Source organism: Anser brachyrhynchus (genome assembly GCF_964034855.1).
Source record: "Anser brachyrhynchus genome assembly, chromosome: Z".
Taxonomy (NCBI): Eukaryota; Metazoa; Chordata; class Aves; order Anseriformes; family Anatidae; genus Anser; species Anser brachyrhynchus.
The window spans coordinates 53,998,569-54,025,921 of NC_137697.1; the positions used below are offsets into that span (position 1 = coordinate 53,998,569).

Below are 27,353 nucleotides of genomic sequence, written 5' to 3' on the forward strand. Positions count from 1 at the left end.
ATTATTATGACAGGAAGAAGTTAGTAACAAATTAGTTATATCAAATTATAACAGCTTTCAATAAAATGGAAAACAAAACCCAGACTGAGTATTTACTGTTTAAGTTCCCCTAACATTTTTCTACAAATTGTTGGTAACAATTTCAAACATGAAAAAGTGTAACATGGTGCTTTTTCAAATTAACAGCTAGCAGTGAGGCAATTAAGTACTCAACATTTTAGAAACAGACATTTTGGGAACTAGATATAAATTTAAAAGCAACAGCTTAAGCACTTGTTTGTTTTTTTTTTTTAGAAAAAACAAAACTTAGCATTTCAACAAGAGACAGAAAAGGGGGAAAAGAAAATGCCACCTATTTTTGTATTCTATTTCAGAGTACCATCAGAGAAAAGCAAGATTCTTACCTAGCAGACTACAAAGCAAGATTTGTAACAGGGAAGAGTGAGTGAATTCTGATTAGGTTCTCTCACAGGATGAACACATTCGAAGAATTCTGTTTTATCATCAATGTTATTTACTTATCTCATGTACTTTGTATCAGTATTTCCCCTTGCTAGTTCAGATCATATTGAAATCATAAACCTAGATACTGTCATACTAACAAAAACACCGTGTGCCGCAAAATTTGCCACTGCTTTTTATCTTAACAGTAAATGCAACAAAAGCAAAAAAAGGCTGAAAATCTCTGGAAATTGGAAAGTGCAGTTGATTTAGGGGAAAAAAAATAGCACTAATTAAAATTAATTTTTTAAAACACTGAGAAGACTCAACCAAAAACAAAACATTGTTTTATGAGAACTGAAAACATGGGACTTCCAACCTAGGAATGTATCTTAACTGAGCATGGGGCATTTATCAGAAGCCTCAATCTCCTCTCCCCCACCTCCACTAATTCTTTAATAACGTTCTTCTAGAAAAACATAAAATAGAGGAATATTGCTCATGAGCACAGTGCATAAACGTGCATTATGCCTGTTTTTTCATATTGCAAGCAGAAAATATGGGTTCAGAAAAATATTTTGAAGGAGTATTTCCACTCCTTCTTCCAACTGGGATAGAAGATATCGGTAGTAAGAATTACTGCAGCTACGAGCAATTTTTCCACAGCAATAAAAATGAAAAGTTAATCTTTCACCTTTAGTAGTAATGTTAATTAGAATAAAGTTCTTAACAGCTAAGAAAGTCATCATCACAGACCATTTTTCATGACGCAGGTATTCAAATATCACTTCTCAAAACTTGCTGAAGCAGATACAAAAAAGAAAGCCAGTAACAGTTGTGTACGGGTGAATCGGGCCTACCATGTGGAAATGAGAAATGATCTTAGAATTACGATTTGCTGCACCACCAGTGGCAGTAGATCTGATGTGTATACCAATTTCATGATTCACAAACTATGTGTTTCAAGTCCTTCAGATTAAGTACAGAAATACAGGTAGCTAGCGGAAAAGATTTTTCATTAAGAGCAAGTGAGTTTTACAAGAGGGGTTTTGAAAACCCCACTGACAACTGCTTTAAAACTGTTTCAGAATAAAGATTCATGACCTGTAAAAATTGTTACAGAAGCTGTTTAGCATTATCTATGCAAAATATGAACTTTTTTCCACGGAGATAAACCTATTTCATCTGACTTGATAGTGCCATTAAAACCTTCGCTATGAAGTTCAACTTTTTTACTAAACCAAATCTTGAACAGCCATAAACCAACAAGATAGAACTAAGATTTGTAAAAGCTACTATGCAGCATACAAAACATAGAAGTGACCTCAAATTAACCGCACAGTTTTTCCTTGAGCCTTCTTTCTTGAAGAATAGACACAATGACTGCAGAGATCAATATGGAAAAAAAAATACTTTTTTTGAAAGAATATTCAATATTTCCCAAAGATTATGTTCTCTTCTTCATCAAATGACTGGAAAGATGCTGAGAGTATTTCAGGAAAAGTACAGGAAATAAGGAAAAATAAAGGAAAAAAAAAAGCTGAGAAGAAGTAAGTAATAAATAGAATGTGAAATCCAAAAGCATAGAAAAAAAAAAAAGCAAAGTTTATTTAAATCTCATTGTATTTAAAACACATTAAGGAAACTTAGAGCACTTATTTCAACTCAATATAATAGCTTTGGCTCCTACACTGAAGAACTCAAAATCACATATTTACCAAATACATGCAGGCAGATATTATCTGCCCTTTATGGGTATGCCTTCCAAAACAGGACCATTCCTCAGTGAACTCAAATGAACTCACACTCAAATAAAAAGAAACTGTGATTGCACAGTTTTTCATTTAAACATTTTGTATGATTGAAAAGAGAGGAATGTAAAAACTGAGTCATTTTATGCATACAAGCAAAAATACACTCCAATTGTTAAACTAGGCTAAAATATTTCCACATACACACAAACACACATACTTTTACTTCTTTGCCTCCTCCCCACACCCACCTCCCATGAAAATTGCATGAACTTTTCATAGTTCATGCACTTTTTTTCATAGGATTGGTAGACTACAGATGCGTATAAAAATGTCCAAGAGAGTCTCCTTGAACTATGTAAAGTACTTAGCGATATATTTGGTTCCATCCTCACTTAACTTCAAACTTCATCTGTTTCCAGTTAGATGGTTTCTTTTCCCCATGAGATAAAACATTTCACTTATTCTGGCAACATCCACACACTAAGGTATACTCCCTGCTAGACTGAACCTTTAAATATCCAACAATCCTTCCAGAATAATTTCTAAATTGTAGTGGTTAGTATGCACTCTGGTATACCTACAAAAGAGCTTCAGGTCCCCATTAGAGCTTCTGCCAAATTCCGATTTTGTTCAGACAAAAGCTTAACATTCTCCAACCTATCCCTTCCTAGCCACATATGCTCCTCTTTCATTGGCTTTCATAATCTTTAGGTAACGCGTTAAGATTATTAAAATGCAAAAAAATGGACCTGGCAAAATTTCAAATAAACAGGTATATTAATTTGCAATTGGGAAAGAGCAGGAAAAAGGCAAAGCCACAAAGAAAGAAAAAAGGAGCAAGATCACCTTCCTATCACACACACATATACACCTTTTTGGCAGCAACAAGTTGTTCACTTTACTCAGCTGCAACATGAAACTGCAGCCTTAATTCATATGACTTTTCCAGTGTTAATATTAGTAAATTCTGCCTGCATTCCAAGACAGATACATGATAGCTTTGAACCCAAAGTCAAGCAACATTACAGAAATGTCAATAGTTTAACTAAAGCATGTTGCATTTTTATCAGGTAGGTATTGTACTCTAACAAGATATTGCTAGCTTCTTGCATACCATTAATTCTAGCATATTCATACCATACTCATTATAGTTGTGATAACAATAAATTTTTGTGCTTCTAGAGATTTTTGTTGTATGATTCCTTAAGTATTTTATGTAAATATGCTTCAATATAATGTAGGTAGGAATCCAGCTCAAGGAACTCTTCTATCAGAAATGACCGGCCCAATGCCACATGGCAACGCGCACTAGACGGGTCTTTAACTCACTCTCTTGAACTTTAACTTCTGTTCTTTAACTACAAAGTATGTATTTCAATTCATATTATCTGTCTTTTCTTAATAAAATAAATAAGACAAATACACACCCACAACTAACATATAAAGGAATCAATCTGTTCTTTGAAGTTTTGTTTGAAAATGAAGCCCTTAACCAGATGGATCATTAAAAATGAATACAAAATTACAGCTGTGACAGGTCAATACAGAACCAATTGTTTTTATGATCATTTTTGCAGTTACACAAGCCTATTTTACGTCTAGAATAGTAAAAGACAGAACCCACTGCTCCTCTTTGACACTCAGCATTAGCTTGACCTACTTGCACTCAACATTTTTAACATAAAATTAGGCTGCCTTTACAGAAACAAATAGACTTGTATGGTACACACAGACAAAACATCCTTTCCAATCTTCACGTACACTGCTAAATATATCTTGATTGCCACAATGCTTATTTTATTAGTAAGCATTGTAAGTGTTTATTTTTGGTGGTTTGCACATGATGTAATTTACTAGTTATCTATTTTAAGCATAGTGAAAAACCTAAGTGTTAAGGCTATTGCCCTTCTACACACAGTCACACACACAGAGAAGTGTAAACTACATATTCATGAAGTTTCCTTTCATGCATGTGAATAAAGATGACAGTCTGCATGTCATATATAAAGGTATATATATTTACACCTCTTTAAATATGAAGGTATATATTTGCCAGCAACACTAGTAGTGTTAGTTTAGTGTAGGTGCACTAAAGCTTGCAGCTACAGAAAGAAGAGCCACCTATTCTTTAATAATCTCTACCCAGAAAATCCACAAGAAAAGAAAGTTTGCTGTGATGTCATAGTTTTCCATGCAAGTTTCTTGTAAAGGACTTTGATGGGAATCCATGAACCACATGCACCATTCCTGCCATTCCATATGAACACATGCATTGGCTTCAAATCACTGCAGGATTTTTCCTGTTAGAATGGTTTTCCTGAGAGGAAGCATACTTGCTTTATCACAATTTGTTTGCAATACATATATTGCAACTGCTGGTCAAACTTACATTTAGCATTTTAGTTTGCAAGCCAAGCCAATATCATTATCTTCTTCTTCCAATATATGCAGGTGCAAACGTCAGGTGCTTTTGAGATAACCTGTGAAGACACATGCATGCAAACCACTACAAATTCAATAGGAGATACCTACTGTAACAGACAAATGATTTGCTGAAATCACATGAAGCTTCACACATAGAAATCTATAAACTCATGTAGGCAGGTTGTAAGCATTTAAGACCAAAATTATTCAATTTTAATGTCAATCTAAGCACTCATTTATTGTAGGAAACGATTTTAACAGCTCTCGTGAAAAAGCACTCTTCGTCTGACCAGATAGAAAAAAAAACAAGGACACTTGCTTAAGAACCTGGCAGATTTTGGTATTACACACATGGTAGCTATCCCAACATTTTTACTTACTGATTAAATCCTGTAACAAATTACATTCCCAATTTGCAATAACAAACCCCAAACCATAAAACTCCATCTAAAATTTGTAGCTAAACTACTTTTTTTCTTTATTAAATACCTACACAATGTCTAATACCAAGATGACATCATCTCTTCCAGAAAAAGACATCAGAAAAACAAATGACAAAATAGCCTGAAAAAAATGGAATCAGAAGTCACGTTATATTCCTTTCTACAGCCTTGCCAACAATCCTGTATTCCTCCTGGTATATTCTGGTCATATTATAAAAGGAAAACAAAATCAAAATTCTAGTTTGCATAATATGCATGTCTTCAACTGATTCATGGAAAGAAGTTGTCCCTATTAATGAATTTTTCATTATCATAATGCAAAAAATTTCTTGGCCATCCATTTGATCTTCCAAATTAAAAGCTGTTTTGGAACTCTAAGGAATAATGTCCCTTCTTTCTCCCACAGTGTGGTCAAAGTAGACCTTATGCTGCAAGTCACCTATGCTAAAATATGTATAAACTACTTTTCTGTGGAGAGAGGGAAAATGCTGTATGGATTTCTGCTGTAGTATCATTGTAAAATAAGCGATGGTCAATCCCATGATTATTTTAAAATCTACAACAGATTTGGCTTTTAAGTCACTGATAAACAATACTGTCCCTGGTTTCTCTCCACATCATTTCACTCCTTTTTAACATCTTGTTTCACTTAAACCGGTGAAGGCAATCACAAGCTTCTTCATAGTACCTCACTGTACAGAACTTTAATACTACAAACCCTATCTAAGAGCACACACTCATACTCTTGTTCTTAATCCATGCTGGTTTTTGAGCCTTTCACAGCCTACAAAAGTATTGTAAACTCAAAAAATTACTTGTATTAAAGTCACACTGATGGCACTAGCAAAACCAACATGAAGAATACAATTAGAGGCCTACAAGAAGCTTGCAAGTCACGAAAATAGCTAATACAATACTTAAGTTACAAATCTGTGGAAACAGTCAGAACCCATAAAAAAAATCAGGATATTACTTAAGCAAAAAAGTAATTTCATTATTGCAATCCTACCCAATTCTAATCAAATTTTAATATTGCGCTCTATCAATGATTGATTATAAAGCTTCTGATGAAGACTTTCAAAAGTCACAATGTAAAGCCCCCATTTTTAAAAGTGTTCCACAAAGGTCTGACTTTCACTCAGAATACCATGGAGTGCAGTCAGTCCTCTGATTTTCACATGCATATAGAAAATGTAGAAATAGAAACTGGTAAATCCAAATAACCTTCGCTGATGAATGCTTTCATTTAAGTAACTTATCCTCCTAGTTTCCAGTTTTCATCAAAAAAACCCTACTCAAAAATCTTCCATGGAATACATTTTTCACTCCTAACATTTTTTTTTTCTTATGTAGTGGGTTTACATGGCAAGGTTTTGGTAGCAGAGGCCTGCAGGGGTGGCTTCTGTGAGAAGAGCCCAGAAGCTGCCTCATATTGGATAAGGGCCAGTTTCAGCTGGCTCCAAAGGGACCTGCTGCTGGCCAGAGTCAAGCCAGTGGGCGACGCTAGGTGGGCCTCTGAGAGAGCAAATTTAAGAAAGGGGGAAAACAAACAAACAAACAAAACACCGCAACTGTTGCACAACAGCAGCTTGGAGAGAGGAGCGAGAAAATGAGAGAGAAGCAGCCCTGCAGCCCCCCAGGTGAGTGCAGCAGGAGGGCAGGAGGTGCTCCAGGCAGGCAGCAGCAGTTCCCCTGCGGCCTGTGGAGAGGCCCCTGGTGGAGCAGGCTGTCCCCCTGCAGCCCATGGGTCCCACACGGAGCAGATCTCCACGCTGCAGCCCCCCCCGTGGAGGAGCCCCCGGTGGAGCAGGTGGATGTGGCCTGGAGGAGGCTGCGGCCCCCGGAGAGTCCCCGCAGGAGCAGGCCCCGGGCCGGAGCTGCAGCCCGTGGAGAGGAGCCCACGCAGGAGCAGGGGGTCTGGGGGGAGCTGCCGCCCACCCGGGGGGGACCCGTGCTGGAGCAGTTTGCTCCTGGGGGATGGAGGGACCCCGTGGTACGGAGCCATGTGGGAGCAGTTCTTGAAGAGCTACTGCCTGTGGGCAGCCCCCCCAGGCTCGGTTCAGGAAGGACGGCATCCCGTGGGAGGGACCGCACAGGGAGCAGGGGCAGACAGCGACCGAGGAGTGGTGGAGACGAAGTGCTATAGACCGACTGCAGCCCCCATTCCCCCATTACCCTGCCACTGCTCGGAGGGAGGAGGTGGAAGAGGGTGGATGGGGGAAGGTGCTTTTAGTTTGTTTTTTTTTGGGGGTGGTTGTTTCTCACTGCTCTAGCTTGTTAATAATAGGTAATAAATTTCATTAATCTCTCTATGCTGAGACTGTTTTCCCTGTGACAATACCTGTAGAGTGATCTCCCTGTCCTTATCTCAGCCCTTGAGCCCTTTCCATCATATCTTCTCTCCCTTTCCTTTTGAGCAGTTGTGGTAAAGCTCGGCTGCCCATCTGAGTAAAACCATTTTAGTAAGAATGGCTTATTTCCATCTCCTTCATAACTTTTAGTTCTTTTACTACTTTCAAAATGTTTTATTTTCTGTTTTCAGTTGTGTTTGAGAACTGCTTTTGTTCAATTTGTAGCTCATACAGCACTCCTTTTTTATGTGAATATACAAAACTAGGAGTGCACATGCAGCCAGGGTGCCCATTTAATATTTCTAGGACAGATTTTTTTTCTTAAAAGAGATTGTTCAAAAATGACATTTTGTTTGCTAAAATGGAAGTCATATACTTGATAAAAACACACTTTTTGTTCCAGGTTTGAACATGAATGCTTACACCCTTTAATAATGTTATCTTCCACTTTTGTTCTAAAACTTATAATGGAAAGATTTACCATAAAGATAAGGTGGAACCAGAAATGCCACCAACATGCAGAAAAGCTACAGAAGTCTTTGATCACAAAATATCTGGATATAAAACAATCTTTGTTACTCTTTGTTTAGGCAGTCTAATGTGCCTCTGCTATTACAACATTTTAAAAATATTATTGGAAAGAAAAAGTTCCTCTAACTTTTTAAAGTTTTCAAGGTACCTGAAATTATACTTAAATTTGGTTTACTAGCTTGTTTGCACAAAGAGAAAATCACTCCCCTTTTTCCCATTCTCATTAGGATGCAATACTTTCAGAAGTACAAGCCACCATTATGGAAGATGTGTTCCTTTTATTACCTGTCAGAACTATTGCAGTCCTTGTTAAAACCTTTAAAATGAAATCCTGTAACACCTCTAAATTCTAAGGAAATAGGAACATAATTCAAAAGCATCTCTAATACTAATATATGAAATTTATCAAATATCAATAGCTGCAGACTATTCTTCAGATTCCAGAATTAAACTAAAGTACCTGCTCACAATCTGCCTAAATTCTCCTATTACACTAAAAAAAAAAAATAAAATAATCCTGTCATATGAATCACAAGCCTTCTCCATGATCATCATAATAGTGAAGAACTGGCAAAAAATTCATTTCATGCTTATGCAACAAATACAATATTTTTCTATAACGTTATGTACTATAAATCCCCACTTCTCATTGTGTATTTAATTTCCTTAAGAAAATAAAAGATATATTTTAACATTTAAAAGTGCATATAATTATACATTAAGACATTAATTATATTCATGAGAATTACAGCTCTGGGCCAAAACTCAGCCCACACAGACCATGACCACATGGTCCTTCTTGGCATTTCTAAAAGCCTGGCCAGGTGTGTGGGTACCATCCAGATAATTCACACTGTGATCCTCTTTGGAGCTACAAACCTAGACTACACAAAATTGTGATAGCTGAACTGTACGCTTCTCTGGCCTGCTTCTTTCAGCTGAGAGTTCTGCTCCTAAAGAGGTGTCCTCAGGTCAAGCAAATACAAGATGATCTTCCCAACAGGCAACGCCAATTATAGCAATTGTTTTCCTCTTCACCAACTTAATTTTTTCATGTCACAAGATCAGAATTCCTAATTGAGTGTCAGCACTACTTTGGGATAAACCTAAAAATCTTCTTATTGAGTCTCTGCTTCTCTTCTGCCTTCCTCGGCAGGCCTAAGAAGACTTGCCTGAAAATGAGACTAGTCAGCGAACTTCTTGAATTCTTTCAGCTCAGCCTTGCTGGCCTGAGAAACATGAGCTGCCAGCAACATGAGCATGCATGTTGTCTGCAACAATGAACATGCTTTTGAAAATAAAGCAAAACCAATGAACAACTAGGGAAGCCAAAAATCAGGAAAATAGCTTATGGTCAGCTCTGTATGAGTGTTATGTGTACGTCAACTATGCTAAAGGAGTCAATATTCTGAAAGTACTAAGAGCTGAAATATGGAACAAGTAACTTGTTTATACTTTTAGTCTTTGAAAGCTGAGCTCAAAGACTTTTAAATATGAATACAGATTAATACAGCTTAAACTGGTTCAGTGACTGAACAATTAGGGTCATGTCAGATTTTTATGAGTGCATTTCCATGAAAAGAATCTCACTACCTTTGTCTTCTCACTCAAATTTGTATTTCTTCATAATTTCTTTTCACAGGTCTAACAATCACATCTTGCAACCGATCATCAAATCCACACAGAATGCTCATGTCACTTGCAAACTTGTTCATCATTTGAACCACTACCAAATATGTTTTGTTTTGTTTTTTTAACTTCTTTATTTATTTTACTCAATTTACTCATTTTACTTAGTGGGTTCATCATTCTCCAACATTAAAAAAATGTTTGAATCCATAACACAGGCTTGTTTGTCACATCAAAATAGATCCAGACTGAAAGTCACTGGCAAAGAATGCACAGTCCAACTCATCTGACAAAGTAGCTTATTTTTTTTCATGAGCTCGGAATTTTAATTCACTGCAGAAGGTCCAAAGACTATGACTATATTGGCACTAGTGAAATAGCAGCAGATTTGAAACAGTTGGTGCAGAGTACCTTAAACATACACACAGGAGGGCAAAGGAGTATTTCTGACTAGATCTCCTCTGACTATGAAGACTGTATTTCAATCAGCAGTTGTGCATCTTCCTATTTTGTTTCTGTTTAATGCTTGAATCCTCAGGGATTGCTCAACGATGGAAGCAGTGTCCTAAGTGGCAATGGGCAGATTTGCTTCAGAAGTGCATTTCTGATCCAAGTTAAAATGTTAATGCAGTTATATCCACATAAAACTGGTACTTCTTATTTCCTTGATGATTTTATTTTCTGTTCCTCAAACTGAGCACATCCACAACTTAATACAGATTTCTTAAGCATACAGAATGTATTTCAGGAAATTTAAATACCTCAAAAACATGAGGTCAAAGACGGTAGAAAGTTAAAACACATTGTGTATACCTAAAAAAGCTTTTCTACTAATAAAGTCCTTAGGCACGCATTGAGGTTACTCTGAGGCTTTTCATACCAGTCATTTCATCAATAATAAATTGAAGAATGTAATGTGCATTTTTTCTAAAAGGTTATAAATAAATATAAATGAGACTTCTCCATTAAAAAAAAAATCACTTGCGGATATCTTTTTAATGACCTTAGTTTTTCTAATTTAAATTCAATTATTATGTATCATTAGAATTCCAAGCAGGCAGATTTGGTCTACATGAAGGGTGGATGTGGGACAGGCCTTTTGTGGCTCAATTAAGAGTGTTCCTTTCAAGGACAACGTCACAGAAGGTGAACACTAATTTTGCTAATATGGTAAAGGAGGATAAATGACTCTAGGAAGGAAGGAAAGGAAAAACAAACTACATAGCATAATTGTTTTTCTGTGAAGTTCTGTGTCATATTTAACTTTCACTTTCTAAACAGGTTATAATAGGAACAGCAATTTGCCCAAAAAGATTAAAGATTGCATGAAACGTCAAAGACTACTTTGCAGCTGTAAGAAGGAAAACAGGAAAAACAGTCTCTGCAGATGTCAAACAAATTTTAAGGAAAAGATCAAAGATACTCTGCTATTAGCACATGGTGCAGAAAATACCCCCAACCCTAGATGTCAGAGCACATATGCCATTTCTGAAAATAACAAAATATCCCCACTTCTCCATACAAAAGCCAGAGCTCGATGCCAATTAAAAAGGAAAGCTCATAATACTCTTTTTCTTAATTCTGAAGTACTTTTCTACAACAAATAACTTTGATGAGATGGGAGAACTAAAATCATCATAAAATCACAGCTAAGACAAAAAGATACAGCAAAACACAACAGTTTAAATTGTCTAGCTAACACCTCTGTCAATACTTCCTTACTTGGTTCAAATTGTTGGCTGTGAAGCACAAAGTGCATTATACAGTTCTCAGTTACAGTTTTAGTAGCTATCAGATCATATTTCATAAATTCTTGAAAGCCTATATAAAATATGCAATACATAAATTCATAAACATACACATACATATATGTATGTGTATATATATACACAATAAAGTTTCCTGTCACCAAATACTCTTTTTAGCACTGTCAGTATGACCATGACAATCTTTTCCGTTACTTCTCATAACCTATCAGTATGAAAGCTGAAGAATTTATGAACCCTATAGGAAATATACCCACATACTAAAGACTGAAATACAGTAGCACAAAGTATGTAATTTCACCAAAAAAAATGCAGCCTGAGTGATACAATTTTATGAACAGATGCTGCTTATTTGCAGCACTTTGGAAACCCGAGTTAGTAAAAGTACTTTTTCCACTCCAAGTCCTATCACCTACAAACTGCTCATAAAACTAGCATCCTCCTAGAAGAAATTCTTGTATTTTCTCTTGTTTTATTTAATACTAAAACTAACTCAGATGAACAAATCTGGAGGGCCACCTCATGTTTCCCCTGAAAACAGACAAAAGAAAAAACAACTTTGCAGTCATTGACAGTATTAGAGACAGAGAGAGAAAATAATAATAATAATAATAATAACAACAACAACAATAATAATAATAAAGCCTCAGAAAATGCCCTCCATCAGTTTGTGCGGACGTTATGTTATGTCTGACTGCAGTTGTGGTGTTAAAGATTCAAGCTGAAAAGACTCACCACACAGTCATATATGTCTGCATGGTTATCATCAAATGATTTTTAGACACCCCCTCTGTGCATTTACACCTCAAAGCACACGGGGTAAATTAAACTAATGAAGAAAAGATCTGGAAACTTATTTGTGAGAGTGTTTCTTTAATTGCTTATGTACTAGAAAAATTCTTTGACTATACATTCTTACCAAAAACAATGCATAAATAGAAACCTAACTCTATCCAAAAAATGTTATCAAGATTAAAGAAAAATGTCAAGAACGTAGAAGCTTCTGGCCTTCAGAGACAAAACAGACAATGAAGAGATGGTATTTTCCAGGCCATTTAACCTCAACAGAGAAAAAAAAAGAGTAACTTCTGTTATCATTTAGTACATAGTAACATACTGTGTTATCATTTTACATTTCCTAAAACAGCGATGCTTTCACAGTATGTATATTATACAAATTCAGGAAAAAAAAAAGCTAGAAATCAGAAAGAACATTGAATATTTAAACCAGATAGAGGTTTATAAAAGAATTTTACAAATAACCATAGAAAGATTTTAATCCAGGGTTGACAGCCATTTACTTTTAGCTTAAACAATTTATATCAAAATAAAACTATATGCACATCAAAAATAGTCATAAGCTTTCTTATATATTCAAAGAATTTAAGCAATATTTTATGTTCAATAAAGTCTCAACTCTGTAATTACAATGACATTAACCAAAAATGCGTATTTAAAAAGTCCCATTCTTTAAATTTTGAAGGTATATATAGTAAGCAAGCTCAGGTAAGTATAAAAAGCATTAATTTTGGGAAAGGGAACATGCTTTAGTTTCTTAGCATTATTACTGGTAAAGAACTAGGAACTTGGATTAGGAAACTAACTCTGTAATATAAATAGCTATGCTTTTGAAAATTTTGTAGAACAAAGAATGTGCTTTACATATGCTTGAAACTGGCATGGGTTATTTATTTATTTTTGTCAGGAACAAATGTCTTACTCTTAGTTAAAATAGAAAGACTTAGTTGAAAAGAGTTGACTTATGAATGAAGTATCAACTGCAAAACTGCTGGAAGGAGGCAGGGAGACTCTAAGTTTTCTAAACAGTTGTATGGTTTACTATTTCCATCCCTTTTCGTTCCTCTCTTGATAGCCATTCTATTATGGCTTACTGATGAAAAAGAGCATTTTTATTTCAAATTTGAAATAATTCTGGCAGGATAGTACCTGTTCCCGTGTCTGTACCAATACCTTGTATCTGAGATATAAAATAGTGGCAAAACTGTGAGTTACCGTAATTCTTCCAAATTCTGTGAGAATTTTACCACTTAAAGAACGACATTTGATTCAAGAAAAATTGTTCATTACAACTTCATGGGCAATGAAATACTGGTCTCGGTTCCTTGGTCGGTAGTAAAATCCAAATGGAAAACCAAAAGCAGAGAAAGGAAAAGTGCAAGGACGTTTTGTGAGACTAAATACCATTACTCAGGATAGTAAAGATTTATTTTAAGAATCAGGACGAAGTGTTACTTTTAAGGAATGCGTTATGCAGAGCAGAGAAAGAAAAAGCGCACAAGAAAAGAACAATGATCAAGAATGAAAAATCTTCGAAGTTGCATAGGAATATGTTTTATATAATAGTACAACCTCCTCAAGTACTTTCAGTTACATAGAGTTCTTGGAATGTATGCATTTACCTTAACAACAGGATTCAGCAGAACAACACCTGATTTCTTTGTAATAACTTGCTTTGTTGTATAATGATGTTCTATGAGTTGAGGAATAGTTGGAAACCCAGTTCCTTCAAAACGATACTGATTCTGTATGGAGGTAAAAGGAAATAATTGTTTCTCTACAAGCAAAATTTCAAACAACAAACTAAAAAAGAGCATTACAAAGCTTCCTTCACTTGTAACAGAACAAAGAAGTGTTCGCTTTTACAAAATAAGATTTCTGTCCTAATCTATTTCAACAGTATTTCTACTTAATTAAATGGAATGACAGTAAGAAACAAATTAATAAATGCAAAATTAGTGTATCACTCACAGCAACATAATAATTACTTGTTTAAGATCTTAATTTGAAGGAAAAAAGCCTTTGCACTTCAAAAGATGGGACTGTTTGGGATACTCAAACTGTGACAGTAACATAAAAATATTATAAACTTGAAAAAATATCATGAAATTTCTAAAGCCCTAAAGCTCTAAAATTACAGAAAAAAAAAACAAACATAAACATCAGACAATAAACTAAACAGGGGATAAGAAATACTGTTTTACTCAGATCGTACTGCACTTACAACATTGGATAAAACTAATAAATCCTAGCGCAATGCATGACCAACATTATTGTTTACTAAGAAGTGTATGCCAGAGGAGACTAGAGCTGTACTGGTGCTAAAAACAGAGGCAGGTTAATCCACAGAGAAAATTTTACCAAGACAAAATTCCACCCGCTCCTCCCCAGCCCCCCATCCTTGTCAACTGATTTCATTTTAGCTACATGATTCAACACAATTAAAATAATTAAATCTCTTAATATTTTACTAGAAAAATGTAACATGGTCTTAGGAAAGAATACTATGACATAGCATTCTCCAGCTATCGGGGGAAAAAATAAAACACAAAGTATCTCCCTTGCTTATCCTTGACCTTATTCTTGATGGGAAGAAACAGTAAGTGCTTATTTGCAGGTGGAGGAATGGTTCTGTGTCCAGGCAGTGACAAGTGGTGTCCCTCAGGGGTCTGGCTTGGGACCAGTGTTATTTTATAACTTTATCAGTGACATAGACAGTGGGATCAAGTGCACCCTCAGCAAGTTTCCAGATGACACCAAGCTGAGTGGTGCGGTTGATACAGCAGAAGGAAGGGATGCCATCCAGAGGGACCTGGACAGGCTGGAGAAGTGGGCCAACCTAATGAGGTTCAACAAGTCCAAGTGCAGGGTGCTGCACCTGGGTCTGGACAGTCTCAGACATGAGTACAAACCGAGAGAAGAACTCACTGAGAGCAGCCCTGCTGAGAGAGACTTGGGGGTTCTGGTGGATGAAAAGCTCAGCATGAGCCAGCAGTGCATGTTTGCAGCCCAGAAGGCCAACTGCGTCCTGGGCTGCATCAAGAGGGGTGGGCAGCAGGTCAAGGGCGGTGATTGTCCCCCTCTGCTCTGCCCTTGTGAGGCCCCACCTGGAGTGCTGCATCCAGGTGTGGGGCCCCCAGCACAAGAAGGATGTGGGGCTGTTAGAGCAGGTCCAGAGGAGGGCTACAAAGTTGACCAGTGGGCTGGAGCACCTCTCCTATGAAGAAAGACTGAGAGAGCTGGGGCTGTTCAGCCTGGAGAAGGCTCAGGGGAGACCTCATTGCAGTCTTTCAGTACTTAAAGAGACTTATAAAAAAGATGGAGAGTGACTTTTGCTCAAGCAGATAATGACAGGGCAAGGGGGAGTGGTTTTAGACTAAAAGAGGGGAGATTTAGGTGAAATGTTAGGAGGAAATTCCTCATGCAGAGGGTGGTGAAGCACTGGCACACGTTGGCCAGAGAAGCTATGAATGCCCAGCCCCTGGAGGTGTTCAAGGCCAGGTTGGATGAGGCTCTGGGCAACCTGATCTAGTGGAAGGTGTCCTTGCCCATGGCTGCAGGGTTGGAACTAGATGATTTTAGAGTCCCTTCCAGCCCAAGCTATTCTGTGACTCTATAATTATTTTATCCTCCTCCATGTTTTAAAATGTACATTGCTGCTAGGTGACTGGGATACAGGGTTAAAACTTGTGCCTCATTATCTAGAGTTAGAGAACTCCTTGCACAAGACAGGAACTGCCAGAAGCCATTCTGAAGACTGGCAAGAGCAAACAAATACCGCATAATTCAAAAAAAAACCACCAACAACACAACCCTAAAGCACAGGCAGTGATTCAAGTTCATTTACAAAACTGGGCAATGAAAACCTGTACCACTGACACGCAGATTTTTTCTTTCTAGCTACAGGGTTAAATTCTTTACATAGTGCATTATAAGTGTCTCTTTCTTCAGGTTAAAATTCAACTTTCTGAAATGCGTTATTACTGTTAGTAAAGACAGCTTGGTCATGTCAACTATTTTTAAAATTCCTGGTTCTCTATCATAAAACTGCTTCCATGGTTTGAACACTTTCTGTTGTTTATCCCTTTAATTTCATTCAGTTACTAGATACTGGCTCAGCTTTTATTGACCAGTAAGTTTAGTTTCCATTCCTTACAAATAACCTCTCTTACATTTTTGTTCTGATGATCCAAAAAACCCTACGTCCTAAGACTAGGGCCTAGTAAAATAACCAGCACTCATCTCAGACTCAGCTGTGCACACAACTGCTGCCTTTGATCTAAGATCTTCAGGGTGAAGAGCATTCCTTTATTCAGCGTACTTACACAAGATTATGACCATTATTAAGATCACTAACAAACAGCAATGTGAAAATAGCATAGCCTCCAATAAAAACAGTGAAAAACAACAGTAGCCTTGAATGCCTAGTGGATTTTGGTAATGAATTTTGATGCTTAAAGCTGAACAATGAACTCATTTATCTCACACATACTTTTATTAAGATTTGCATTTAAAATAATGGTAAAATCAGAGACAACACTTATGCAATTGAAGGACAACTGTTAAGTATATATCCCTACTCCACCCTGCAGTCTCTAATTCAGGAGAAAAATTGTCAGTGAAAACCAAAGCTGTCAGTGATCCAACAGTGAGATTTGACCAGCCAGAAACCTGATTTCACATTGTTAATACCAATGTAAATAAAATAAAATACATTTTTAAAACTTGCACTAAACTCTCATCAAACTCACCAAAATGTTAATGAATCAATTCCCTCTTGTCATATGATCATACCAGCCCCACTATTTACCTCTTTTTTAATGCTAAAAAGCTTTTTCCCTTTTTAAAACATAAGCCTTTTTTACAATAAATGTAGAAAATTCATCCATATGGGTGCATAAAGAGTTCTACATTTCTTTAACAAAAGTTTCAGTTTCCATGATTGTAAACAAAATCATCCCCAAATAAATCCCAGAAGCAGATTAATACAATGCCCTATTACTAAATGTACAAGCAGACAGAGCTAGTGACATCACGATGTTTGGACTGTTCCATCATGAGCTATGCAACATCAAACAATGACGGTCTTACATTTCAAATATAATTCCTAAGAGAAAATAATTAAATTATGGGAATAAAGATAGCTTTGTTCATTTTTTTCATGGAAAAAATGATATAAAAAAATTCATCTTCCAGATAAGGGTGGCCTCAAATTAACAGTCATTAAAAAAGCCCATCAAATTGACTTCAAAGCCCAATTATTTTTTTTCAAAGGTTCACTTGCCACATACCACAATTTACACAAAATGATTTCAGCCACATCAAGTATATATATAATGTGCATTTAATTCTGCTAAGAATCAGAGAGCTCTAAACATCTTTTAAGATACTGTGTGTCTAGGTATATGTAGTTTTATTGCTCTTATTTTTCTGTCTAGCACACCGATACACCAAAATACTTTAAGGCTATAAAAATCAAAATAAACACTGACTTTGTGTCAAGGTTCACTTTTATGAACAGAACAATGCCCACAGGGCTAAAAAGAAACTCAAGCATCTCCAGTGCAGCAGGGGCTTCAACTGTTAACTGTATAGAAACTAGCAGATTATCTTTTCCTCAATGAACGTTTTCATTTTTTTCAGTAAGATTCAATTAGAAGTATTAAAAGTAGCCTAATTAGTACCAAGTATGAAAATGGGTTTAAAAATAAATAAATGTACATGCATAAATTAGTAATAACAAGCTCTGGATTTCATAACATTTATAGAAATTTGTCTTTTCATTATAGGATAAAAGATGTAGAATAACCTTATATTTCATATTTTTCTTTTATTCCCCCAAATAACCTTTTTCCCCTGATTTGAGCACTGATGGCAATATTACCAACAGCTTTCATATTTTCACATAAAGGCTACAACCATATGACATAGTAAATTATGTAGATCTTAAATCATTTAGCTGGAATAATAAATTTCCTAAAATTGAATATTTAGTACTATAGCAGAGACGTACATCAGCATATTGTATGATAAAGTGTCTCCGTTGTCCATCTGAAAACACAGAAAGGACATATTCACCAGGTTTCCCGTTGCTCTCTCGCACCAAGAAGTCTCCTTGCTGTTTTAACAGCTCCTGGGCTTCTATTCTTGGAATTGCACCATGATACCAGTCTTGCTCTGCCAATGGTTTCTCAGTGGTTGATATTACATCAAAGAACTTGGGAAAAATATTGAAGAAGATGTTACTATAACAGTACATTTTTAGAGTTTACTTTCACATGAAAAGCATGACAGACAACATTAATCTCTATTTCAGTACCTAAATTATGTATTTTTATTAACAAACAAAATCAAGGCTCTTACATTTACACAAAAGGGATACTAATCACATTTTTTTCCTGTTACCTAAAAAAATAAATCTATATATATAAAAAGCACAACTTTATAGATATGTCCATTAAAACATATATTAATTTTCACTTGGCCCTGCTGTTTTTCCTAATCCATACTGACCAACAATGAGCAGTGACTCTCTCTCACTCTTTCTTAAACGTTCTGAAATACTATAAGCAATAATTCAAAATGAATCATTTCTTTATATAGAATCTCCTGAAACAAAACCATAAGAAACTAAATTTTAAAAAAGCATCTGAATTGGATAAATTGTTTTCATATAATTTAAAAACCTCACACTAAATCAATTAATAGTTCTAAGAAACATATTTTCCAGCATTTACGTGACAGCAGGGGATAGACACCTGGGCATACCGTGCTTATGAAGTTGCACTGAGTTTCTGCAAGTATAATGATTATAAGATACTGCTTTCACTGGCTGTAAGCAGAAGGTAATGAGTTTTAACCTACAGTTTTGCATATTAATTTTAACAAGCTTACATTGTTTAAGCAAACACCTAGAAAAAACATCCTTTATTCAATTACCGTTTTATATTTGTATGTTCTGACTAAACTGAGAAATTCTTAGTAAGGCTATATGTCATTCAAAATCACCACTATCAGAACTCCTTCAAATTCTCACTGCCAGAGTGGTAAAAATCTGAATAAAATAACACACTGTGTATTGCATCAGGAATTGAATTATATGTGAGTGTGTTCCATGCAAACCTGCTGAAACACATTTTAGATGACAGAAAGAAGACGCGCACCTCAGTTAAGGCCCAGGTAGGAGATACAAACAAAACATAGTATTTTGACTGAAACTCTGCTACTGCTCTACGCTGATGAAACAAGTTGGTTTGTTTTTCTCCTCTCAGCAAGGATGATATGATATTTCCTTCACATAGGTTGGGGAAAGAGAACAGAAACACTCCACTAGTGCATAAAAGAAAAAAATGACATACTATAGATCTGGGCAGGGTAGAGGGCATCTGCAAATTTATTGTCTTCTTGAGGAGATAGTCAGGTCAAGATGACCCAGCTAATCAAAGACAAACAAACCAAAACACTAGGAGTCCTCAGAGAGGAAATAAATAGACCCAAAAATGGAGTCTACTGAGAACTTGTTTCAAAATATATTAGCAAATCCAAATATGTGAGCATTTGTGAACATTTCCAAATTTATGAGCATCGAGCAAAGCCCAATTTTTGAGCATTTAATGAAATCCCTGGTATAAAACATGCCTTTGTCTCTAGGTGTATGGCTATCTTTCCAAGTCATACCTCGAAAGATATTGTTTATCTAGTCCAGGAGCCTCAGAGAAAACTGGAGAGCATATTTAAGAGTCTGACTGGGCCTCATATTCTCAGACTTTGAAACTGGTTATCCAAAGCCCTGGGTGCCTCTTGTATCAGGGATTATTTCAGACATGAGATTTGAGGCTAAAACAGTTACCAACAAACCCATCACTAGAAAGAGTGAGCATGATTGATTACAGATTCAGAGCTAAGAAGGCACATGTAAGAAAAAAATAATAGCTTGAACAGAAAGATAACAGAGTTTGTAAGATCAAAAGGTGTACTCCAAGGTACTGTATTTATTTGCATAATGAATGACTAAAAACCCAGAATATTGTTTGGCCAAGAAAGCAGTCATTTCAATTCCATCAACAGTTAAATACTTCTTAGATTAGAGCTGTCTCCCACTGTTAAATAACACTAAGCAATTCTCTTTCACAAACTCCTAACACGAAAAAAATAAGTTTTCAGAGTATTATAAAAGGTTATTTACTTGATTTTTTTTATTATTTTTTTAAAGATGTTGAGTTTGACTCAACAGAAAAAAAAAAAAAAACCTTTGCTAAACTATCAAGAAATTTTAGGGGGTTCAAGGTAGCAAAGCCTTTGCCAGATAAACACATTTCTACTTCAAAGGAAATGTTTCTAAGGATAAAAGGACAGTTCAGGGTCAATAAACTAGTTTGTAGCCCTCACAAAGGAAGGTTAAAAAAAAGACATGTAATTCATTTCATAGTTTACAGAAGAGGCAGACACCAGATAATAACACCTGCTAATGTTCAAACTGGGTCAAGTGATTTACTGTTCAGACAAGTATGATTATATCCCAGAATAAAACACAGAAAAAGCTTATGGAAAAACAAGGGAGCATTTTAGACATTGCTAACTTGGGTGCTGTTTATGACACTAAGATCAACCTTCCCCTTTTTAAAATTTGTTTGAACAAATATTTATTTCTTTAGAAGGAAACAATGAAAATCCCAATGTAGCCTGTGCTGAGTGTCTCCTACATTATTTTGTCTTTATTTTTTATCTTATGCCAAGGGTTAATCATAACCAAGGTAAAAAAACACTATTTTCTCTGAAGAAACAACTGGTAATTATTCATGTTTTGCATGTTATCAAAATTGTTTTATTTTTATGAACAAGTCTCCCTGCTCCAACATATTTTCTGTATGATACGATATTCACCTTGACTGGCTTTGAAAGAAAACATGGCTGAAAGCCCAAAAAGAACAGTACAAGTGTAAGATATATAATCATTTTAATATTGATTTCAGCTCAATTTACCACTTAGCTCTAATGTTTATACTGCACTTTGTAGTTAGAATTAAATGGTTTAAATATAAGAAAGGTTAGTCTTTAAAAATGATGGAGTGGGAAAAAAGCTACCTTCTCAAAAATAGTTTATGATTCCCATCTCTCTTCTTAGTAAGTTTAAAGAGCAGTAAGCTACTGAATTTGATTAACTAGATACATAGTATCTAGCTAAGAACAAATATGAACTCTAAGCCCCAGTGTTTTACAATTTCACTTTGGGAATGAGATGTTTTGCGCATTTATTTATACACAGAAGCACTTTCAAAGGAGTGTTTCAGCGGCTTAAATGGAATGTTTTTGTTGTTATTGTTTGATTGTTTGTTGTTTGTTTTGTTAGCTTCAATGGAAGTTAACAATAAGCAATTAACAAAATCACATGGAAGGAAAGTAAACCACACTGAAATATTTTTACTCTCCCTCCCAACCTCCTGTTTTTCTTGTTTTCTTTTTCCTTCAACATTTTAATTTATTTCCATAGTTTGCTCATTGGTTACTTTGGCGAAGGGATAGCCTCGTATATTTCATTATACTTTTCTTTCCAAGAGGAAGGAAATACTCTCATATCAATCATGCTCATTCTATTACTGTCCTCCTTTCTTATTCGGAACCTCCTTCTTTCCCACTAATTAACAACCCATTGAAACAGCAGTTTTTCTCCTGGAGGAAAAATCAAGCTGTCCCTAGCTGCTGTCCTTATTCAAAAGAAAATGGAGCAAAGACTACTGTATTATTTCTAACTTCAGAAAAAGAGAGACTATTCCCGTACTTACTCTATCAATGAAAAGAAAAGAATAATGGGATTAGTATTTTATTAAAATAGTAGCTTACTTAAAATTGTACTTTCACATATATTCTAAGCTTAGCCTTTGTGTACTTGCTTATTTTCCATCTTTATACAAGAAAAACATTTTGTCAAAAGATTTTTTTCTCTCCAGTTTTAAAAGAGGCACAGAGAGAGTAGAAAGTAAAACAATACATTTAGGATGATAGTTTGAGAGATTTCCCTGTAGAATATTCTGCTGATACTGAATCTAGCTCATTTGCATGTGCTAATGTATCATACAAAACCAACACTTACTCCATCAAGGAAATGAAAATTTTCAAGTATTTCATCCAAAAACAATCCTACAAAAGTAAAAATGCACAGACCTGAAAATTATAAGATAAAATCAAATATTCTAAAAAAAAAACCCTCTCATTTTGTACTGAGTGATGTTTTTTCTAGGATCATCATTATTAAATGTGAAAAAATAAAAAATATTTGCAGTAATGGAAGCAACGTGTGCAGTTACCTAAGTGGTAAAACAAAACAAAACAAAAAACCCCTACTCATTCTATCTGAAGGGCAGAAGCTATGATACTATTCATTCATATTCTTTATTCTGTTCATACATAGCACAGCATTAGTGGTACAGAAAATAGTCGATCTTCTTCTTGTGTTTTCTCTCCTCATTTGATTAAACTTATGTCTCTTGATGTTAAAGAAAAGTGTCTTGCATTTTGTTCAACAGAAGCCACCTGAATTCCTAACCTTGCTGTATTCTCTTCAAAACCATACTTTTATTACTATATTATTCTCAGAACTTTCTCAGAGCCTGTAAATTATTTAAGTGCCAACACATAAATAACAGTTAAAATTCTGGCTGCTTGAGGAAGTACTGGGTTTCTCTACAACTTTATTCAGAAGACATGAAAAAAACCACCTTAGTTTTCCTTAATTACACGCAAAATCAACTTCTCATAACCAACTATGGATCTTTAGAATACCACCACATTTAAACCAAAATATGGTTTCAATTCTAAAGTTTAAATGCACTTAAAATACACACTATGAAAACAGAGTTAACATACCTTTTTCTTTTTTTAAAACATAATTTATTTTATACATATTATTATTTTTATAATACACATTTTAAATAACCAGTTCGTACACTTTGATGATAGATATTAGGTTGTATATTCTAGGTTATACATTTAGCAATCAGCAACGTTATATAATTTTCAGTGTGCAAAAGGAGAATGGCTAAACACCCTAAGTGTTAAAAATTAATTTGTGACACAAATTTTGTCTGTATATCTAGGGTTAGCTTTTCCTAACACACAACAAATTGCTAAAAACACAAAAAGCTGAAAACTGAAAACTGATTGGTTTGTATATAGCCTGACTTTGAATTCATTTAAGTGATAAATACTCAAGACTACACTTGTTACTCAGATTTGACTTTCTGCCTCAGATGACGCAATTCTGATCTTATTTCTCCAAGACATACTCCAAAGCTTTAGTAATCTTCTACCTACCATGTATCACCCATTCCCGCTCTTTCACATAGGGAAACTGAGGCCACAACAAGGAGACTCAGAAACATCGAAAGGGACTTTATGTCCCTTGGAAAGACACCGATGGGATGAGGAGCACAAGTGCTCTCCTCAATGCTCCCAGTTGGAGACTGGGACCCAAGGAGGAGGTGGCGTATGCATCAGGTGAATGACTGGCTGTGTGGCTGGTGCCATGCTCAGGGTTTCAGGTTCTATGCTCTCAGGAGTGCTTCTGAGAGACCCAGCATGCTGACATGGGATGGGGCGCACCTGACCAAGTGGGGCAAGAGTGTTTTGGGCAGCAAGCTGGCCAGACTCATTAGCAGGGCTTTAAATAGATTCGGAGGGGGAAGTGGATGTACCTGTAAGTGACACGAAAAAAACACTGAATGCCAAGACTTTGGAAAACAGGGGGGAAACACCTGTGAATCATCCCATAGGAATCTGGAAGGACTCCTCTAAAAAGGCGATGTAGCCCATAGCCCAGCTGCACCAATGCACACAGCATGGGAAAAAAGCAAGAGGAGTTGGAAGCCACAGATCAATTAGAAAACTGTGATCTAATTGCTATCACAGAAACATGGTGGGACAAATAACACAGCTGAAACATTGGAATGGAGGACGACAAGCTTTACAGGAGACAGGCAGGGAAGGAAGGGTGGTGGTATTGCCCTCTGTGTTAAGAAATGGATAGATTGTGAAGAGTTGCCTCTCAGAAACAGCCAAGAGCAGTTTGAGAGCCTGTAGATACAAACAAATGACCAGACCAACAAAGGACATCTTGTGGTTGGGGTCTACTACAGGCCACATGACCAAGGGGAGCCTGTGGATGAGGCCTTCTTGCTCCAACTACAGGAAGCATCATGCTCACAGTCTCTCATCTTCCTGGGAGACTTCAACCACCCAGATGTTTGCTGGGAAAGCCACATGGCAGGCAGTATGCAATCCAAGAGACTCCTGGAGTCCACTGAGGACAAATTCTTTTGTCCAGGTAGTGGACAAACTAACCAGAGGAGAAGTGTTACTGGGCCTGGTGTTCACCAATGGGGATCATGGAAGAGGTAAAGACTGGAGGAAGCCTGGGTTGCAGTGACCATGTCTGTGATCTCAAGGGATATGGGTGTGGCAAAGAGCAAAGTCAGGACCCTGAACTTCAGAAGAGTGAAATTCCAGCTGTTCAAAGACCTAGTGGATGAGATCCCATGGGACACTGTCCTTAGGGATAGAGGAACTGAACGGAGCTGGAAACTCTTTAAGGGTGTTTTTCTTAGAGTGCAAGAGCTCTCTATTCCTCTACGTAATAAATCAGGTGGAGGCCAGTGATGAGTGGTGTCCCTCAGGGGTCTGGCTTGGGACCAGTGCTGTTCAGTATCTTTATCAGTGACAAAGACAGTGGGATCGAGTGCACCCTCAGCAAGTTTGCAGATGACATCAAGCTGAGTGGTGCAGTTGATACAGCAGAAGGAAGGGATGCCATCCAGGGGGACTTGGACAAGACGGAGAAGTGGGCCCATGTGAACCGAATGAGATTCAACAAGTCCAAGTGCAGGGTGCTGCATCTGGGTCTGGACAGTCTCAGACATGAGTACAGACCGAGAGAAGAACTCACTGAGAGCAGCCCTGCTGAGAAAGACTTGGGGGTTCTGGTGGATGAAAAGCTCAACATCAGCCAGCAGTGCGTGCTTGCAGCCCAGAAGGCCAGCTGCGTCCTGGGCTGCATCAAGAGGGGTGGGCAGCAGGTCAAGGGAGGGGATTATCCCCCTCTGCTCTGCCCTCGTGAGGCCCCACCTGGAGTACCCACCTGGCCCCATCCAGGTGTGGGGCCATTAGAGAAGGTCCAGAAGAGGAGGGCAGTGAGGATGATCAGAGGGCTGGAGCACCTCTCCTATGAAGAACGTACAAGAGCTCTGGGGATGTTCAGCCTGGAGAAGAGAAGGCTCCAGGGAGACCTCATTGCAGCATTTCAATACTTAAAGGGGTCTTATAAAAAGGATGGAGAAGGACTCTTTACTCAGGTAGATAATGATAGGACAAGGGGGAATGGTCTTAAACTAAAAGGATAGATTTAGACTAGATATTAGGAAGAAACTCTTCACTGTAAGGGTAATGAGGCACTGGCACAGGCTGCCAAGAGAAGCTGTGGATGTCCCATCCCTGGAAGTGTACAAGGCCAGGCAGGATGGGGCTTTGGGCAACCTGGTCTAGTGGAAGGTGTCCCTGCTCATGGCAGCAGGGTTGGAACTAGATGATCTTTAAGGTCACTTCCAACACAAATCATTCAATGTTTCTATGATTATTCCATTCCTTTATCACCATATACAATGCTCCTATACATACACATTTGTGTGTACACATATCCATGTATGTATACATGCAGTTGTAATCTCTTCCACCTATCTTGAATATTGGTTAGCTAAAATAAAGTTTAGTAGGTTCTTTAGTGGGTCCCCGGATGCAATCTTGAAATTAATTGATAAAATTGAAGGTCTATTCAATCTAAAATCTTCTCAGAAATGCTATTTTGAGCTAAAGTTCTAGGTGATAAAATCACAATTAAAAGGTAATTTATAAAATTCTGTCCAAATTCCAATTCTGATTTTATATTATTTTATTGGGAGCAGAATGGGAGGAGAGGGAGAAGGAAGGGGAGACGAGGCAGTTAGCAGTTGCAGGGCAGGGCTCCTGTTCCACTTCAGTAAAACACAGCTGAATTTCTAGGAGGAAATTTTTCAAGTAAAATCTGACACCTCTGTAGGTATTGTTGCATAATAGTATGCCAAACTAACTAGCTCAAGTATTTTAGGTATTATCGCATGCTTATACATGAAACAAAAGAAAAACAACAGAAGGAATACAAAAGCAGCTGTTCTTTGTCTCACTTTTCACATGTACTTTTTTTTGTTTTGGCACCTGGACAACAAGAAACTTTCTCCATCCATTGGTGAACATGAACACAAGCCAATTATAAAAGATATTCAATGACCATTTTTAGTTGGGGATTGAAGCAAGATGTATAATACCTAAATACATAAATAGTACCTAAAGCTATTGAAGAAGTAAATATATAAATATGTAGACATATCTATTGGGGAACATAATTATTGCAAAAATGGTTAAAACATGATTAACAATTTGATCTACTACAGAGTATTAGTATTGGTACGGTATAACCCACAGCATTTCTAGTAAATCTGACTCACAGGAAAGAGTATTCTTAAAACTACAGCACCAGTCTGGACGCTGCAAAAAATATTTTTTTTCTGAACTGCAACAAATTAGTTATTCTAACAAACTGCTATGCAACAATATTGTGTCCACTGATCAATCAGAATCTTGTTTCTAAAAATATTTTAGTCTACTTTTTGTCTATGTAGATGGAAATGTGTGATGTTTCAGGAAAAAAAAAACACTCTTATTTAAGTTGTAAAAATAAGAGAATGTAGTACAACATTAAATTATGGATGCTACTTACTGACGATGAGCCCAGCATGGATTTTGGAGACCTTATAATTCCAGCTATGGAATGACGTATAGTGTCAAATCTTGAGACTTTGTCTTTCTTGTCCTAGGAGAAAAAGTAGTATCCCAGGTGAAACCAAGAAAATCAATAACAGTTTACCTCTGAGCATTGATAACTGAATTATTGGAGAACATGGAATGCAGACTTACAGTTTTTGTTTAAGAGACCGGCTGAGCCTCTTAACAAGAGGCTTATACCAACCAGCAAGATTGTGTCACCATCAGTGGGATTAAACTAAAACATACCAGTTTAAGAGCAGAAAAATTCCTTCAATATTTTGTGCTTTAAATATTTTGTGCAATTATTTTAAATATCACTATTTTTAACTATAAAAAGAACTGAAATTCTTTTGTACTCTAAAACAGAGG

The 27,353-nt window shown here is 36.5% G+C and overlaps 1 protein-coding gene across 10 annotated transcripts in view; it reads right to left on the reverse strand.

Moving 5' to 3' along the window:
• FER (FER tyrosine kinase) overlaps positions 1 to 27,353 on the reverse strand; it is a 195,261-nt gene that overhangs the window by 86,609 nt on the left and 81,299 nt on the right. For 7 of the 10 annotated variants that reach the window (XM_080572799.1, XM_080572803.1, XM_080572804.1 and 4 more), the window contains 3 exons: positions 26,938 to 27,030; positions 18,151 to 18,354; positions 13,760 to 13,882 (listed from right to left, as the gene is read on the reverse strand). In XM_080572799.1, the coding sequence (XP_080428925.1) occupies positions 13,760 to 13,882; positions 18,151 to 18,354; positions 26,938 to 27,030 (420 nt within the window). Of the gene's footprint in view, positions 1 to 4,584; positions 4,676 to 4,744; positions 11,871 to 11,953; positions 12,400 to 13,759; positions 13,883 to 18,150; positions 18,355 to 26,937; positions 27,031 to 27,353 lie in introns of those variants that run through there. The other 3 variants (XR_013943101.1, XM_080572809.1, XM_080572800.1) reach the window with 3 other exon arrangements.